The sequence below is a fragment of the Ursus maritimus genome, unplaced genomic scaffold, assembly GCF_017311325.1.
Source record: "Ursus maritimus isolate PB19 unplaced genomic scaffold, ASM1731132v1 scaffold_4, whole genome shotgun sequence".
NCBI lineage: Eukaryota > Metazoa > Chordata > Mammalia > Carnivora > Ursidae > Ursus > Ursus maritimus.
This window is the reverse complement of record NW_024426552.1, coordinates 53,540,039-53,557,697: the sequence shown is the minus strand read 5'-3', so window position 1 is coordinate 53,557,697 and position 17,659 is coordinate 53,540,039. Positions and strand designations below refer to the sequence as shown.

The window sequence follows — 17,659 nt, the reverse complement described above, 5'->3', positions numbered from 1 at the left end:
TCCCGGGGTTATAGAGAGCCTCCCACCAAGCCACAGGTCTCTTTGTTTCCACCCTTCGCCCTGTGAAAACTCTTTCACCCTTGCCGCTCTGTAGCAGCCACAGTAGTCTTTTAAAAACTCTCTATACAAGATTCCTCAATGACTTCCCATTACACTCAGAGGAAGAGCAAAGGTCTTCATAATGGTCTGCAGCATCCTGCCAGATGTTGTCTCTCTGACTTCCTTTCTTCTCCCATTCCTCTCTAGGCACAATGACCTCCCTCCTATTCTTCCTTGGGTTTCAGCAGAGACAAATATGTGTTCATAGTTACCAGCCTGTCTTTGATTTTTAAAAAAATAGTCCTTTACATAATGGCATGGTCTGTCAGCAGAGACATGAGGGTTAATTGAAAATGGCGGGGAAGGGGGGAGCGTTTGCAGTCTGTTGCCATATTAACTTTTTCTGTGTGTAGTAAGGTACATACAGAATTAGAAAACGTGGACACCAGACCCTTGAGTCCATTCTGTGGATTAAGTTGAAGGAACCAGAACCTCAGGCCCATAGGCAGGCAGGTCTGTGGGGTGGGGGGGCTGCCGGGTCTAACTTCTTTTTTTTTTTTTTTTTTTTTAAAGATTTTATTTATTTATTCGACAGAGATAGAGACAGCCAGCGAGAGAGGGAACACAAGCAGGGGGAGTGGGAGAGGAAGAAGCAGGCTCACAGCAGAGGAGCCTGATATGGGGCTCGATCCCAGAACGCCGGGATCACGCCCTGAGCCGAAGGCAGACGATTAACCGCTATGCCACCCAGGCGCCCCTGCCGGGTCTAACTTCTGACTCCCACTCCAAGTCACCTTGCAGCGCCGTGCTTCAGGCCAGCCATCGCTGGAGGCAGGTGGTACATTAGAGAAAGAGTGGACTCTGTAGTTGCTTAGAACGGGTCTCAAATCCTGGTTCTTCCCCCTGAGGAGCTGTCTGACTATAGATGGATTCATTTTACATTCACTCCTTCAGTGGATATTTCTTGAGTGTCAGGCCCTGTTTTAGGAGCCGGGAATATAGGAGGGAACAAAACACAAATATCTCTCCCCCCAGATGGCCTGAATTCTGTTGGGAGAGCTGTCATTCTAGTGATAAGTTATCTGTGGTCTCTGAACTTCAGTATTTTCGTCTACAAGATGAGGCTATGTATAACATCATCTTCTTAGTACGAAGGCTGTGGAACTACAATAGTCACAGGACCTGGCACATGCAGGTTCTGTGTGCCTTTTAGTCCCCTCCATTCTGCTTTTCCCTACAGCACTTCTTTCTAGCACTTACTATTACAGTGCTCTGGAAACTAACCCAGTGTCTGGTACATAGCAAGCAACAAATGAATTCAGGTAAACCGAACTGAACGCCAATGTCTAGGCATTTCTGAGGATGTGTAGATACTTTCATTGGAAGATGCTGGCATTCTTAGCAGTGGCTTCTGTCCTCCATCCTTGAAGATTATTGGGGATCTTTACTGGGGGGAGGGGGAGTTTTAGGAAATTTTGTAAAGTGCTTCTATTACCTTTGAAATCTCTTTTTGGTTCCATATGGTGAAGACTTGATCACTCCTATAACATTTTTCCTGATTCCCTTTTTGGAGGTTGAGACAGTGTGAGCATTGTACCTGTTCTATTATGCATGTGATTTCCTTGTGCCACGTTGCTTCTGTGATTTGTCTTTTTAACATTATAAATATTTTATGTATTCAACTTTATGAGAAAATGCAAGAAGGCGCAGACTCGTAAAAAAGGCATGTCATGGAATTGGCTGTCATCGAAGGGGACTGTCATACCCCTGGAATCCATCATGGGTTAGAATCTCAGGCAGCTAGGGGAACCCATCTTAAAAAACAGCTCTGAGAGTGGTGATATAATGTGGAATAATGGAGTTTAAATTTTGTGCTAAGTAATGTTTTGAAATTAGATGCCGCGTTGCCCGTGCGTTCCTAAGTGGACAGTCACTGGGCAGCATTCCATAATGTCTCTAGTTTATGTCTTAACTGAGCTGACTGGGAACACATCAAAAGTCACACCTTCAAATTGTAATGTGCTGCTTGCCATATCGCGGGTATGACAGAAGCACTTTCATTACTTTGCAGAGCTTATAACTCTTCTTTTAAATTACCTCTTTGAGTTGACATTTCTCTTAGGTATAATCCAGCCTAAGATTAAATTTGGTTAGCCCCTTCGTAGTTCAGAATTTAAACTAGTTAAAAACCTTTATGCACTTCTTTATATTCAAGATAATATAGGCCTTGTTAATTTCAACTTGAAGAACTCCTTAGAGATTTTGTAGGGACTTTAGCAATAAATTTAGAAAACAATTTTGGTTATAGAATGCAGTATTTTCATGAATAAAAATATGGCACTTCTGAGGTATTCCAAAAGGAATCTACTTTAGTGCCTGGAGTTTAGAGTCATTTTCTCCACTGTGGACCTTACAAGGGCAGTTCAGTGGGAGTCCGTTGTCTGTGGACCCATTGTGGTTAAATGTAGAGGGTGTCCTGCATCCAAACACCTGCTTCTCTCTTTCAGGCAACCTTTCTTACATACCACCCTGTCCTGTAGGTCTCAGAACTTGCAGAGGTAAAGGAAGCACCTGGGGAGCTTTAAAAAATTTACATTCTCAGACTCCGGCCACGGAGAATCTGAATTGATAGGTAAAGGAGATGCGACGCTGGCCACAGGACCTCTGTTTCTGGCCTCTCTCCTGTCCTTAACAGTTTGGTGACCACCGATCTACTCATGATATGCCACGTGTGGAGCAACACTTAAAACAGCAGCAGAACAATGTGCATAGATTGGGAGAAGAAAGAGGCCACACCGAGACCACAGCCACAGCTGGATGCTGAATTAGAGACTTTATAAGAACACCCAAATGCCGTGCAGGAGACAAACGCATAGGCTACTCCATCTGCTGTTACATTCCACACACTTTCAAGCCAGTTTCTGGCTTAAAACACTCTTCCTTCCCTATATCTGTCATGTGGCTGTGTGTGTGTGCATGTGTGTGTGTGTTGGGCGGCACTCTCTCTTCCTTCCTTTATAAAAGTAAGTTAAGTTGAAATAAAAATAAATAAAAACTGTTAAATACTAACACAATATAATAAAAAAACATTAAAATAAAAATTTAAAAAAAAAAGAGAGAGATACAGGAAAAGATAGAGATATGGGCACTTCCGGCAAAGTCCAAGACAGAAAAGAAAGACATTTTGTAGTAAACAAGAGCACGCTTCTTGTATGTGAATTAGTTCCTGGTGGGTGGGGAATAACAGTATTTTTTTCTTAGATCTTTTGAAGATAGCTTAGTACATTTGTATTTCAGTTTCCTAAGTGAATGGCTTTATTTATAAAAATTGATAGCATCGCCGTTGAAGATGATCAGTCATTAAAAAGTCTTTCTTGTAAAGGGAACCCCCTGTCGTTCATTCTAAATTAAGCCAAGGAAGTCCTGAATAATTATCATTGATTCAACAAATATTTATTGATGAGGATGCTAGCCTTATGGGGCTTACAACCTGAAGGGGAAACAGATAAAGAAAGACAGTGACACCGCTAAGTGGAAGTGCTGTGATGGGAAGCCACAGAAGAAGAAGGGGAGCACCAGAGCCACGGGATCACCCAATCTTGGGGAGTGAGGGAAGGCTTCAAGAGGGCAGGAGATCTCAAGTTGCATTGTGAAGGGGGAAAAAGAGCTAACCAAAAATAGCCAAGGAATTGAATGTGCTAAGGATATAAGAAAGCATTACCTGTATCTGGAGACTGGAGCGTGGTCCTCAATGCCTTCACGAACTACAGCTGGCAAGTGACGGGGCTGGGTTGTTGAGTGGTGGCCACATCATGAAGGACCTTATCCATCATATGAAGAAGTTCAGAAGTTATATTTGGGTTGCCTATTTCATATGTAGCTTTTATTTTTAGCTGCCCTTGTCTTCTATCACAGACATGACAATAGCATAAGAAGTATTGCCATTCTGTTTGTTACAAATAACTAGGAACTTTTGAAAGTGGCACGTGTATAGAAGAGGGTTAACATGGAAGGCTTTCATCCATAGAAAGTCTTGCTTTCAAGATTGGCCCTTGGCTGGCCAAGTCTCCCACACTGATAGAAAACTTTCCCTAACAAATAAGGTTGGCTCACTATATCTAGACTATGCAAACAATATGGTTTATGCTGGGATTTTGGTACAAGCTTGCAGACCAACTCCCAGTGAAATCCTTCATTGCTGTCTCTACTGGGCTTCCTTAGGCAGAAACATCACTCACATGTTGCTGCATTTTTACAGGTGGGGGAGAATGTGTTTTGACCCATCACGAGGGGGAGAAAACACAAGAACGCTGCAGTCCGATTCCTCCAGACCCCACCTATCTTTCCGCATTATGATCCACTGTATACCCTTACTGCATCACTGTGATAACACTTAGCCATAAGTACAACTCTATGCTAAGTCCCGTGAGCCCTTCCAGGGAATTTCCTAACAGAGAGGAGGTCTTGATCACCAACACACCTGCTATGACTGTTCACCTATGGATATCTATTGGGTGAGGACAAAAAGTGAGCCACATGAAATGGTAGAAGTACCAGTTTCCTTATTTTATTTTTGTATAATATCCCTTTTTAAACCCAAACTCTTCTAACCCAGTTTGATCTCTCATTATTTCTCAAATTCTCAAACTCAGCTCTGAGTTACTTTTTCACTTTTACTTTCAAACGACAGAAACGTGTTAGCTTTTACGAGAGTCAAAGAAAGCTACTGGCTCTAAGGGCAGTTTTTAATCAAGAGATCCAGAAAGGATTTGAAGTCCTTGGAATATTGATAGTGTCCCAAGGTGACTTTTTTTTCCTTTTTCTTTTAACAGGTGAGGATTTACTTGGTTGTGCAGCTTCTGGTGTACTCAAAGCCACCCACGGTATTAGGGTGCGACACTGGAATGCAGATAGCCTCTCTGGCCATGTGAAAAATGCATTAGTATTTACGAAATAGCAGCCGTGGGTATCTTTTATTGGGAAATTCTAGTCAAGTCTTACTTGAAAAGAATTTCTTTTTAAACAATTAAAAGAAATCCTGAAGGAACTTATGACCAACCAGGAAATCCTTGGGTTTCTTACAGGCTTTATCTTCAATTTGGTAAATTCCCTGGAGCTCTGCTCTCTCTTATGGAGAGTAACTGGCGGTGGTCTGCATCTCGGTTGAGCAGTCCCCCTTAGGCTTTCTGTTTCCTTTCCATCATCTTTGTCTCCCTCTGGGCTGGGGTAGGACTGTCAACATGGTGGGTGCAGGGCTCCCTGCTTTCTGTTTGACCTTGACCTTCATAGATGCCTTTTCTGGGACCCAGTAGGTCAAGAACACGACTTCCTCAGCATAGCTGGGCTTGTTTTTGATCTTTAGTTCTCGTCTAATTGGAGAGGATTTACAGTGCATAAATGGACTCTAATATAGAAGGTCCCTGGAGTTAGTGTATGGCAACACTGACTTCCCAGCAATGTGCAGTTTTACAAGGGTAGCTTTCTTCATAAGGCTGTTTGCGTTGTGTCTGCTCCCACTTTATTGCCTTTCTGTCCTTTATTTTTCTCTTTTATGCTCTCACTTACTACGTTGTCAGACTTCTCCCCTCCGCTGGCCATAAATACTTAATACTTAACTGCACTTACAGAATGAAGTTTTATATGTATTGTTCGTAATTTCCAATGCAAATGAAACATTTTTATTGTATTTCTTTGTTTATAGTAACTTCATGGAAATGTTTCTTGTTCATGGGGCCTAGATATTTTTTTTTTGTTTTCTGTTGCGTTTGAGCAGGGGGATGGTTTTGTTTATTTGACTTGGTTTTGCCCTTCTGATCTGATAGCTTTAATGGAAAGTGCATTTTCTATTGCTGGTGTAAGTCTACTTAGCATCAGTTGCCAGCAAAAATTCAGTTCTAATCCAAGGGTAGGTGATTTATGTAGCCCTTTGTATTTAGAGGCCGGTGTAACGAGGTCTGTGAGTGTTGCGAGATTTGCTGATGCATCCTCCGCAGTGTGCCCTTTGATATTTTCTGTTCTAGTTTTCCAGAGAGATGGTCATTCAGAGCCTACACATCTGTTCTGTATTTTGAACCTTGGATGAGAATATTCATTCAGGCCAAAAGAGTTAAAACAAAACACCTATGTTATTGCCTCTACAGACCAAGGTAATTCACCTTCTTTTCAATTAACTTCGTAGAGTTTTTATTTATTAAATCCATCTGCCCCTCTCCCTCAAATTGTCAAAGTGATTTGATATAGTAAGGTTTTTACTATTGTAAATAAAATTCAGACTGCTTTCTGAAAGGTTTGCTGAAGAGTAATCATGTGTAACAAATATTTGGCCATAATAGCAACACTGCGTGAACACTCTGAAGTTAGAGAATCATTCCAAGGAGGAATTTTTCACTCTGTTGAATCTTAGATGCTTTGATTGTGATAAGTTCCATTAAACAAATCACAGTTCACTTATGTGTTCTGTTTACACAAGATATTTGAACTATTAAATCATACATATATGTGTATGTATATTTTATGTGTAGAATGAACATATTTATAAACACAGATTTGGTTTACTTCTATTTTAGCATGAACTTTTTTATTATACCATAGTAAGTCTGGTTAACATGCATAACCACACATAGTTATAAATTTTTCTTGTCATGAAAACTTTAAAGATCTTTCTTAGCAACTTTCAGATATGCAATACAGTATTGTTAACAATGTGGTGCATTACATCCCCGTGACTTAGTTATTTTGTAACCAGAAGTTTGTACCAGCATAAACTTTTTTTAAGCTGACATTTGCATATTATGAAATTCATCTTCCCGGCTATACATACAATCAGAAGAGTCTTTGTGTGTGTGTGTTGTTTCTGGATGGTCATTCATTTACTCATCAAAACATTTATCAAAGTCTTCTATGAGTCCTAAGATCGTGCTAGGTTCAAAGCATAAAAAAGATAAGATTAGTACTGGTTTTGAGGAGCTTAATATCTACTGGGAGAAACATTTAATGCTTGTATGCCTTCTATATATACGCCTTTTTACATGCCTTGTTGTGTTTGATTTTTGCAATCACTCTGTAGGTCATGTTTAATTATCACCATTTCAGAGATAAGGAAATGTCACAACTGGACAAGAGCTCAAATATTCTGGCTTCACATTCTTTACCAACTCACGTCCACTCCTCCTCCCCTATACCACACTAACTTTTTATAATAGACCTACATTTGTTATGTTGTCTTTTTTTCATGAAAAAGTAGTGGCTTTCCTGGGGCCTTGCAATCACTCGTATCAATATTAATAAATGGAGTTATAGATCTTTTAATTGTATGCCTTGTATAAGTCTAGTTATCATCTGTCATACAAAGTTATAATATTTTGACTATATTCCCTATGCTATACATTACATGCTTATGACTTATTTATTTTATAACTGGAAGCTTGTCCCTCTTAATCCCTGTCACCTGTCTTGCCTGCCCCCAACCTGTTCCCTCTCTGGTAATCAACATTTAGTTTCTTATATCAGTGAGTCTGTTTCTGTTTTCTCTTGTTTGTTCATTTGTTTTTTAGATTTCACATATACATGAAATTATATGGTATTTGTCTTTCTTTGTCTGACTTATTTCACTTAGCATAATACCTTGTAGGTCCATCCGTGTTTTTACAAATGGCAAGATTTCATTCTTTTTTATGGCTGAATAATATTCCATTTGTGTGTGTGTGTGTGTGTGTGTGTGTGTGTGTGTGTGTATGTAGGTGTATGCGTATGTGCACGTATACACATACACACACCCCACATCTTTTTTTATCCATTCCTCTGTTGATGCACACAGGTTGCTTCCATATCTTGGCTGTTGTAAATAACTCTACAGTGAACACAGTTGTATATATCTCTCTGAAATGGTGTTTTTGTTTTCTTCGCATAAGTACCCAGAAGTGGAATTGCTGAGTTGTATGGTAGTTCTTAAATCTTTTGAGAAACCTCCATACTGTTTTGCACAGTGGCTGCATCATTTTACATTCCCACCAGCAGTGCACAAGGGTTCCTTTTTCTCCACATCTTCGCCAACACTTATTATTTTTTGTCTTTTTGATGGTAACCGGTTTGACAGGTGTGAGGTGATATCTCATTGTGGTTTTTATTTTCATTTCACTGATGAGTAGTGATATTGAACATTTTTTCGTATGTTTCTTAGTCATCTGCATGTCTTCTTTGGAAAATTGTCTATTGAAGTCCTTTACCCATTTTTAAATCAGGTTATTTGCGGGTTTTTTTTTTTTTTTTTTTGATACTAGATTGTATAAGTTGCCTTTTCATTTTCTTCATGGTTTCCTTAGCTGTGCAGAAACTTTTTAGTTTGATGTAAATCCGCTTATTCATTTTAGCTTTTGTTGCCCTTCCTTGATGTGACTGTTCTAAAATAACATTGGTAATACCAGTGCCAAAGAGCTTTACCATCTATGTTTTCCTCTAGGAGTTTTATGGTTTCAGGTTTCAGAGTCCAGTCTTCAATCCGTTTTGAATTTACATTTGTATGCGGTATAAGATGGTGGTTCAGTTCATTCTTTCACATGTAGCTGTCCAGTTTTTCCAACACCATTTATTGAAGAGATTGTGTTTCCCCCATGGCTCCTCTATCATAGATTAATTTACCATATTTGTGAGATTTTATTTCTGGGCTCTCTATTCTTTCCATGTCTGTTTTCATACCAGGACTATACTATTCTGATTATTAATAAGCTTTGCAGTATATTTGAAATCTGGAAGCATGACCTCTAGCTTGTTTTTTTCCCCGCAAGATTGCTTTGGCTATTTGGGGTCCTTTGTGGTTCCATTCAAATTTGGGGATTCTTTGTTCTAGTTCTGTGAAAAATGTCATTGGTATTTTGATGAAGATTGCATTGAATGTGTAGATTGCTTTGTGTAGTATGAACATTTTAATATTAATTCTTCCAGTCTATGATATTGAGATATCTTTCCATTTATTTTTGTCTTCCCGTTTCTTTCATCAGTGCCTTACAGTCTTCAGAGTACAGGTCTTTCACCTCCTTGGTTAAATTTATTCCTGCGTATTTTATTCTTTTTGATGCAGTCGTAAATGGGATTGTTTGCTTAATTTCTCTTTCTGATAGCTCGTTGTTAGCATATAGAAGTGCCTCTAATTTCTTTTTTTAAATCAATGTATTTATTTTAGACTGTTATATTAGTTTCAGGTGTACAGTATAGCAATTCAGCACTTCCATACGTGATCGAGTGCTCGTCACAACAAGTGCACTCCTTAATCCCCATCAATAGCCCAACTCCCCAACCCTCTCCCCTCTGATAACCATCAGTTTGTTCTCTATGATTAAGAGTCTATTTCTTGATTTCTCTCTCTCTCTCTCTCTTTTTACCTTTGAAACACAGCCAATTTATGCATCTTAATTTTCTATCTTGAGGCTTTACCGAATTCATTTATTAGTTCTGATAGTTTTTTTGGTGATCTCTTTAAGTTTTTTTTATATGTAGTATCATGTCATCTGTAAATAGTGACAGTTTTACTTCTTTCTAATACGGATGTCTTTATTTCCTTTCCTTGCCTAGTTGCTGTGGCTAGAATTTCCAGTACTATGTTAAATAAAAGTGGTGGTGAGAGTGGGCATCTTTGTCTTGTTCCTCATCTTACAGGGAAAGCTGTTACCCTTTCACCATTATGTTTCCTGTGGGTTTGCCCTATTTTATGTTGAGGTATGTTTCTTCCAAACTCACTTTGTTGAGAATTTTTATTGTAAATGGATGTTGAATTTTTTTAGATGCTTTTTTCTGTATCTAATATGATTTTTACCCTTTGTTTTATTAACATGGTGTATTACATTGATTGAACTGTGGATGTTGAATCATCCTCGCATCCCTGGAATAAATCCCACTTGATCATGATGTATGATCCTTTTAATGTATTTTTGAATTTTGTTTGCTGATACTTTGTTGAGGACTTTTGCCTCTATGTTCAACAGGGATATATTGGTCTGCAATTTTCTTTTTTGATGGTGTCTTTGTCTGGTTTCAGTATCAGAGTAATGCTGGCCTCACAAAATGAGTTTGGAAGCACTCTTTCCTTTTTAGTTTTTTGGAATAATTTGAGAAAGATAGGTACTAACGCTAAATGTTTGGTAGAATTCACCTGTAAAGCTTTCTGGTCCTGGACTTTTGTTTTTCTAGAGTTTTAAAATTATTGATTTAATTTCATTACTTGTAATCTGTTCAGATTTTCGGTTCTTTGTAATTCAATCTGGAATTTGTGGGTTACTAGGAATTTATCTATTTTTAATAGGTTTTCCAATTTATTGGTATATAATTGTGTGTTGTAGTTTCTCCTGATCCTTTGTATTTCTGTGGTGTCAGTAATAACTTCTCAATTTTCATTTCTGATTTCATTTATTTGGGTTCTTTTTCTCTCTCTCTCTCTTTTCCTCTCTGTTTTTGATGTCTGGTTAGAGGTTTATTGAATTTATCTTTTCAAAGAAACTTTTTAGTTTAATCGATTTTTTTCTATTGTTTTTTAAAATCTCAATTTCAGTTATTTCCTCCCTGATCTTCATTATTTCCTTTCTTCTACTAACTTGGGTTTGATTTGTTCTTCTTTTTCTAATTACATTAGGTTGGATTGTTTATTTGGGATTTTTTTGTTTCTTGAGGTAGGCCTCTATCACTGTGAACTTCCTTCTTAGAACTGCTATGGTGCATTCCACAGATTTTGTCGGGTTGTGTTTTCATTTTTATTTGTCCTAAGGTATTCTTAAATTTCCTCTTTGATTTCTTTGTTGACCCCTCTTTTTGTGTGTTGTCAGTTTTCTTTTTGTAATTTCTGGTTTAATACCCTTGTGATCAGAAAAGATTTTTTTTTTTTAATATTTATTTGTCAGAGAGCATGCGCACAAGTAGGGGGAACAGGGGGCAGAAGGAGAAGCAGGCTCCCTGCTGAGCAAGGAGCCCAATGCAGGACTTGATCCCAGGACCCTGGGATCATGACCTCAGCTGAAGGCAGATGCTTAACTGACTGAGTCACCCAGGCATCCCAAGATGCTTGATGTAATTTGACTCTTCTTGAATTTATTGAGACTTGTTTTGTGGTCTAACATGTGATCAGTCCTGGAGAATGTTCTATGTGCAGTTGGAAAGAATGTGTATTCTCTTTGGGATGAGATGGTCTATGTATGTTATTAAGTCCATCTGGTCTAATATGTCATTTAAGACCAATGTTTACTTACTGATTTTTTGTATGGTGATCTACCCATTGATATAAGTGGGGTATTAAAGTCCTCTACTATTGTATTGCTGTGAATTTTTCCCTTTATTTCTATTAATATTTGCTTTTATATATTTAGGTGCAGCTAGGTTGTGTGCATACATATTTATGAATGTTATGTCCTCTTCTTAGATTGACCCTCTTTATTATTATGTAACACCCTTCCTTGACTTGTGTTACAGCCTTTGTTTTAAAGTCTATTTTTCTGACATGAGTATTGCTAGTTCAGTTTTCTTTTTGTTTCCATTTGCATGGTATATCTTGTACCATCCCTTCACTTTCAGTTCTTTTGGTCTGAAGCGAGTATCTTATAGGCAGCATTTAGATGTTTTTGTTTGTTTGTTTGTTTTATCTATTCAGTCACCCTATGTCTTTTGATTGGAGCATTTAGTCCATTAACATTGAAAGTGATTATTGATAGGTATGTACTTACTGCCATTTTATTAGTTGTTTTCTGGTTATTTTTGTAATTCTTCTCTGTTCTTTCCTTCCCTTGCTCTCTTCCCTTGTGGTTTGATGTTTTCTTTAGTGTGATGTTTTGGTTCCTTTCTCTTTATTTTTTGTGTATGTGTTATAGGTTTTGTGGTTACCGTAAGTGTTACATATATTGGCTTGTATATGTAGCAGTCTATTTCAAGATGATGGTCACTTAAGTTTGAATGCATTCTAAAAGCACTACATTTCTACCCACCCCCCCATGTTTTGGTTTTTGTTGTTTTTTTAAGATTTTACTTATTTATTTGACAGAGACAGAGACAGCCAGCGAGAGAGGGAGCACAAGCAGGGGAAGTGGGAGAGGAAGAAGCAAGCTCCCAGCAGAGGAGCCTGATGTGGGGCTCGATCCCATAACGCTGGGATCACGCCCTGAGCCGAAGGCAGACGCTTAACCGCTGTGCCACCCAGGCGCCCCCCATGTTTTGTTTTTGACAGCATATTTTATCTTTTTATTTTGTGTATCCCCTTAACTACTTATTGTAGTTATAGCTGATTTTACTATTTTTGTCTTTTAACCTTCATATTGTTTTAAGTGGCTGATACACTGCCGTTACTATATATTCATATATACTATATATATTCATGTGTGTGTATGTGTGTGTATGTGTGTATATACACATTTTTTTTTTTTTACCATACTATGTATTTACCAATGAGATTTTTTTTCTTTTTTTCCATTGAGATTTTTTTCTTGCATATATTTTCTTATTTCAAGTTATGGTCTTTTCTTTTTCCACTTGAGGAAACCCCTTTAACATTTCTTGTAAGGCCAGTTTAGTGATGATGAACTCCTTTAGTTTTCTTGCCTGAGAAACACTTTGTCTCTCCTTCAATTCTGAATTATAACCTTGCCATGTAGAGTGTTCTTGGTTGTAGGTTTTTTCCTTTCAGCACTTTAAATATATCCTGCCACTCTTTTCTGGCATGTGACGATTCTCCTGAAAAATCAGCCGTTAGCCTTATGGGGTGTCCCTGGTATGTGACAATTTGTTTTTCTCTTGTGGCCTTTAGTATTCTCTCTTTATCTTTATCTTTAAATTTTGCCATTTTATCTGTCTTGCTGTGAATCTCTTTGGGTTCATCTTGTCTGGGACTCTCTGAGCATTCTTCCCCAGGTTAGGGAAGTTTCCAGCCATTATTTCTTCAAATAATTTTCTGCTCCTTTCTCGTCTCCTTCTGGGACTCCCGTAATGTGAATGTTAATACACTTGATATTGTCTCAGAGGTTTTTAAGACTATCCTCATTTTTAAAAATCCTTTTTTTCTTTTTGCTGTTCTGAGGGGGTGGTTTCCACTCTTTTGTCTTTCGGTTTGTTGATTCATTCTTCTGTATCATCTAGTTTGCTGTTCACTTCCCTTTAGTGTATTTTTTCGTTGCAGTTATTATATTCTTCAGCTCTGATTGGTTCTTTCTTATATTTCCTACTCTTTGTTGAAATTCCCAGTGTGTTTCTCCAGTCTTCTGAGTTCAGTGAGCATCTTTATGACCATTACTTTGAACTCTTGATCAGATAAATTACTTATCTCTGCTTTATTAGGGTTTTTTTTCCCTGGAGTTTTATCTTGTTCTTTCATTTGGAATGTACTCCTTTGTCTCCGTGTTTTGTTTGACTTTCTGTGTTTATTTCTATGAATTACATGGAACAGTTACCTCTCCAGGTCTTGAAGTAGTGGCCTTGTATGGATGGTGTGTTCTTTGAGTAGACGGTGTGTGCCTGATGGCTTTGAAAGGCCAGATGGAAGGGTGTGGGCTGGGGTGTGCCATGCCGGGTTGCCTTGGCAGGGTGGTTGGATCAGGCACAGGCTGGGCACATCTCAAAGCATGTTGGGGCTGCTTTGGGGGGGATGGCTGAAGCTGGTGTGGGCCAGGGGCCTGGGACATACACCCTAGTAGGCTGGCTAGAGTGTCTGGACCCTGCTCCCATTTTTGCTGTGAAGGTGGAGGGGGAACGTAAAAAATGGAACTCATCCAGGTATCTTTGACCCTGGAGAGGTTCCAGAAGTTTCCCACCCATTTGGTAGATGCTCTAGAATTTGTAAATGGATTTCCTTCACTTATAGTCTTATTGCTCTTTAAACTGTTCCTTTTTCACTGTGCCCCAGGGTAGGTGAGCCTGTGTGCTGGCCCCTCAGCGATAGCCCTCCCTGCTGCAGTTTGCCACATTGGGGGTGGGATTCCTTTTGTTACAGTCTCTCTTTCTCCAGCCCTTCTCTGTACTCCCTCTGTTGGTTGTCGTGCAGAAGCTGTTTCAGTCAGCTGTCAGTTCTTCTTCAGGAGGAACTGCTTTGTATGGAGGTAGAGAGTCAGTGTATCCATGGGAAGAGGGGATCAGGGTCTTCCTACGCTTGGACTGTCTCCTTGTTGTACTTTTGATTTCCAGTTATACTGCAGATCACAGTTGAAAAGTGAAGTATATCATGCCTGAGACTTTCTTTATAAATCTTCTACTTGTTTCCCAGTTCATATCAAAGTGATGCTTCCTTTCTATCAGTCTTATTCTTCTGGGAAGTACCAAGGGTCTCCTGGATCAAGCAGTATAGCTGATCTTTTTAAATTAAATTATTTCTCTCTTAGTGAGTGTAGGTAAAAAAATGGTTTAAGCCAAGGAAAAATGTGGATTTGTCTCTATTTTCTCAGGAAATTATAGTAAATTAAATTCCATCTACCTAAATTACTGGTATTGAGTGATAGCTGTTTCCCATTCTAGTATATTTTTTATTCACCTTTCAAAGTGATATTCTCAGGTATATGGTCCTAGGAAGTAGAGATAGTATAAATGCTTATTTTATGCCCTAAAAGGTATTTAAGGAGGCCTGCACGTTTCCTTTGGGGTTCTGATAAACTGTCAGATCTGCTATTTGGTATTTATGGTATGGACAGATTTAATCCTTTATGGCTTTATCCTTTAGGCTTACTTCTCTCTCTGCCATATTTACTTGCATATAATTTCCCTCAGGTTCTCTGGAGGCAAAATTTTTGTGTAAGAAATTGTACAGTTCCTCCATGTTATGTCATCCCTAGCAGGTTAACCCTTTCTTTTTTCTCTTCCCTTCCTCTCCCTTCCCCTCCCTTCCTCTCCTCTCCTCTCCTCTCCCCCCTCTCTCCTCTCTCCTCTCCTCTCCTCTTTTCTTTTCCTTATTTCCTTCTTCCTTTCTTTCCTAAAAGGCATTATAGCTCTCATGGCTTCATCAGAACAAATTAAGAGCTGAAATTGACCCTATTTGATCAAAGTAGGGGCATGTAAAAGGTATTAAAAAGTGATTAAATACTTTGTCCACTTGGTTACCTAGGCTCTAATAAACTTCTGTTAATGAACCCTGAAGTATTATTTATAAGAATACATGTCTGTACTTTGTGGTTAGTCATTTTCTGTATTTTTGTAGCAAACAGAAAAAAGAATACTGGGTTTTATTCTTGTGGGTAAAATTACAGTTGCTTTAACTACTTTTATCCCAAGATCTGTAACAAGTTCAGAAGAGAACTAGATAGGAATTTTTGGTGTCATATCATTGGTTTCATTCCTTGATCATATTCTGTTCAATATTTTTTATCAGTAACTTGGATAAAAAACAAACATGTTTGAATTCATATTTGACCCTGAACTAGGAGGTATGTCTTCCATTAAGCATAACAGAAACAAGATATGAAAGAGTTGAAGTCCAATAGATAAATGTGGTATAACTAATGTACAGACCTGAGTTTAGATTTTAAAAATCTATCATATAAGCATAGACTTAACAGTGATTTACATGGAAAAAAATAAAAAGCATAGATGTCTTAATTGACCACAAGTTTAGGATAAGCTGATAGTGTGACAGAGTTGCTAAAAATGTTTATGGAACTTAGTGAGCAGAACAAGATGGTGATAGTTCTGATAAACCGTATTCTGCCTACACCGTGTCTGGAGCGCCATGTTCGGATGGGGATGCTTTGGGAGGGACATGGATTTACTAGCTCACAGGAAATGAACTCTTTGGTATGGGGTCATCGATGGAATTGGCCATCATTTTATGGAGGAGAGAAGGGCCTGAATGAAAATGTGTTAGCATTATCATGTGATAACTGGAACTCCGGAGGGCAGAACTTGGATGGCTGGATAGAAGTTGAAGACAGAGCTAGTCTAGCTCAGCATGATGACAGTGTTGGGTTGTTTTTGCAAGGAAGAGACACAGATTACCTTTTTCCATCGGTGTTTAGTATAAGGATATTCAGAGAAGTGAAGTTAACAGAGAGCCATCACAACTGCCTCACCACCACCTCTGACTCAGTGTTTCCAGGGGGAGTGTTCTGGAGAAATGAAACAGCAGCCCAGTGTTGCTCTGGATACAGCCATGGGCATATAGAGTTAAACTCTCCCTCTGCCTGAGCAAATGCCACTTTTTAGACGTCTGAAGACATTTTGGCTTCCAGGGATGATCTGCAAGTCTCTCTCCATCTCTTGCTGAATGTTTGATGCCTTTCTAAACATGGAAGGTATCAGAGAATGGTGAGCTCCTGGGTCTATGGGATAAGAGGCAAAAGTAACAGAATGAGGTGTACAGAGCTCTTGGCATTCTAAAACCCAATATTCTGGAATTTTTTCTCTGCATAATGATTTAAACCAATATTTAAAATCCTGAGTTCCAGGAATCGTCTATAATGATACATAGTTTCATCTGCATTCAGGGAACCTCTGTTCCAGAGGGGGCTTTTCTCACCTATACTTTGCTCTGACTTTGAATTTATGGAAATATGTATGTATGTATGTGTGTGTGTGTATGTGTGTGTGTGTGTGTGTGTATTTTTAAATCTATTTGTTCTTTTTCCTTGATTGTTCTAGAGTGTCATTGCTCTCACGAAAACAATAGGCTTTGAAAACAAGCTGCTTCTTTTTTTTTTTTTTAAAAGATTTTATTTATTTATTTGACAGAGATAGAGACAGCCAGCAAGAGAGGGAACACAAGCAGGGGGAGTGGGAGAGGAAGAAGCAGGCTCCCAGCGGAGGAGCCTGATGTGGGGCTCGATCCCATAACGCCGGGATCATGCCCTAGCCGAAGGCAGACGCTTAACTGCTGTGTCACCCAGGTGCCCCTGAAAACAAGCTTCTTGAGCAATAAAGTAGAAAATATGTTTTGGTAGTTTAAAATGATAATGTGTTTTCTGAGCATTTTGGGACTGGGAGAACTGGTTTATCCAGTGTCTGTGACCTGAGTAAGAGGGTTATGTATATTAACTAGAAACTTTGATAATGGATCAGTTACATAGAAATTTTTCTTTTTAAGAAAATTATCCTATTTTACATGTATAAATGAACATTCGTATGGGCAGAAATTTTGTTATCTCTCTCCTGAAGTTCCCTTACAAAAGCAAAATTGCCAGGTATTAAAAGGCAAGGAATTTCTTCCTAGGTATAAAATTTGCTGGTTTATCAGTTGGACGCAACTTATTCTATGAATCTTTCTCAATAATTATATATATCTGGAGTATATATTCTCCCTAAAGAATATTCTCTAAGTATTATGTACTTTAAAATCATCATCTGACTTGATTATGTTCTTTTTTCTTTTCAGAAAGTATCTATATGTCACATCTTCTTTTAAAGGAGCATTTAAAAATGAGGTTAAGAAGGCAGAAGAAGCAGTGAAGATCGGTATGTAATTATCTATGGCCTAATCATTATTGTTCATTCAACCACCATTAATTGTACACTTATTCTGAGATATATACTCTTCTAGCATTGTGGGAATGACCACTATTAATCAAATTCCTGCTTCCGAGGAACTTCAGAACACATTTTTCTGTCTCTGGCTTTGTTTAATTGTGTTATTTATCGTTTTAACATATATTGCTGTATCTTAGTATTTACTGTTTATTAT

The 17,659-nt window shown here is 38.4% G+C and overlaps 1 protein-coding gene across 1 annotated transcript in view; it reads left to right on the top strand.

Annotated features, from left to right (window-relative positions):
* Window positions 1–17,659, top strand: part of MORC1 (MORC family CW-type zinc finger 1) — a 161,503-nt gene that overhangs the window by 41,021 nt on the left and 102,823 nt on the right. Inside the window, exons 9-10 of the mRNA XM_040621719.1 lie at window positions 6,060–6,185; window positions 17,354–17,433. Coding sequence (XP_040477653.1) covers window positions 6,060–6,185; window positions 17,354–17,433 — 206 coding nt within the window. The remainder of the gene's footprint in view (window positions 1–6,059; window positions 6,186–17,353; window positions 17,434–17,659) is intronic.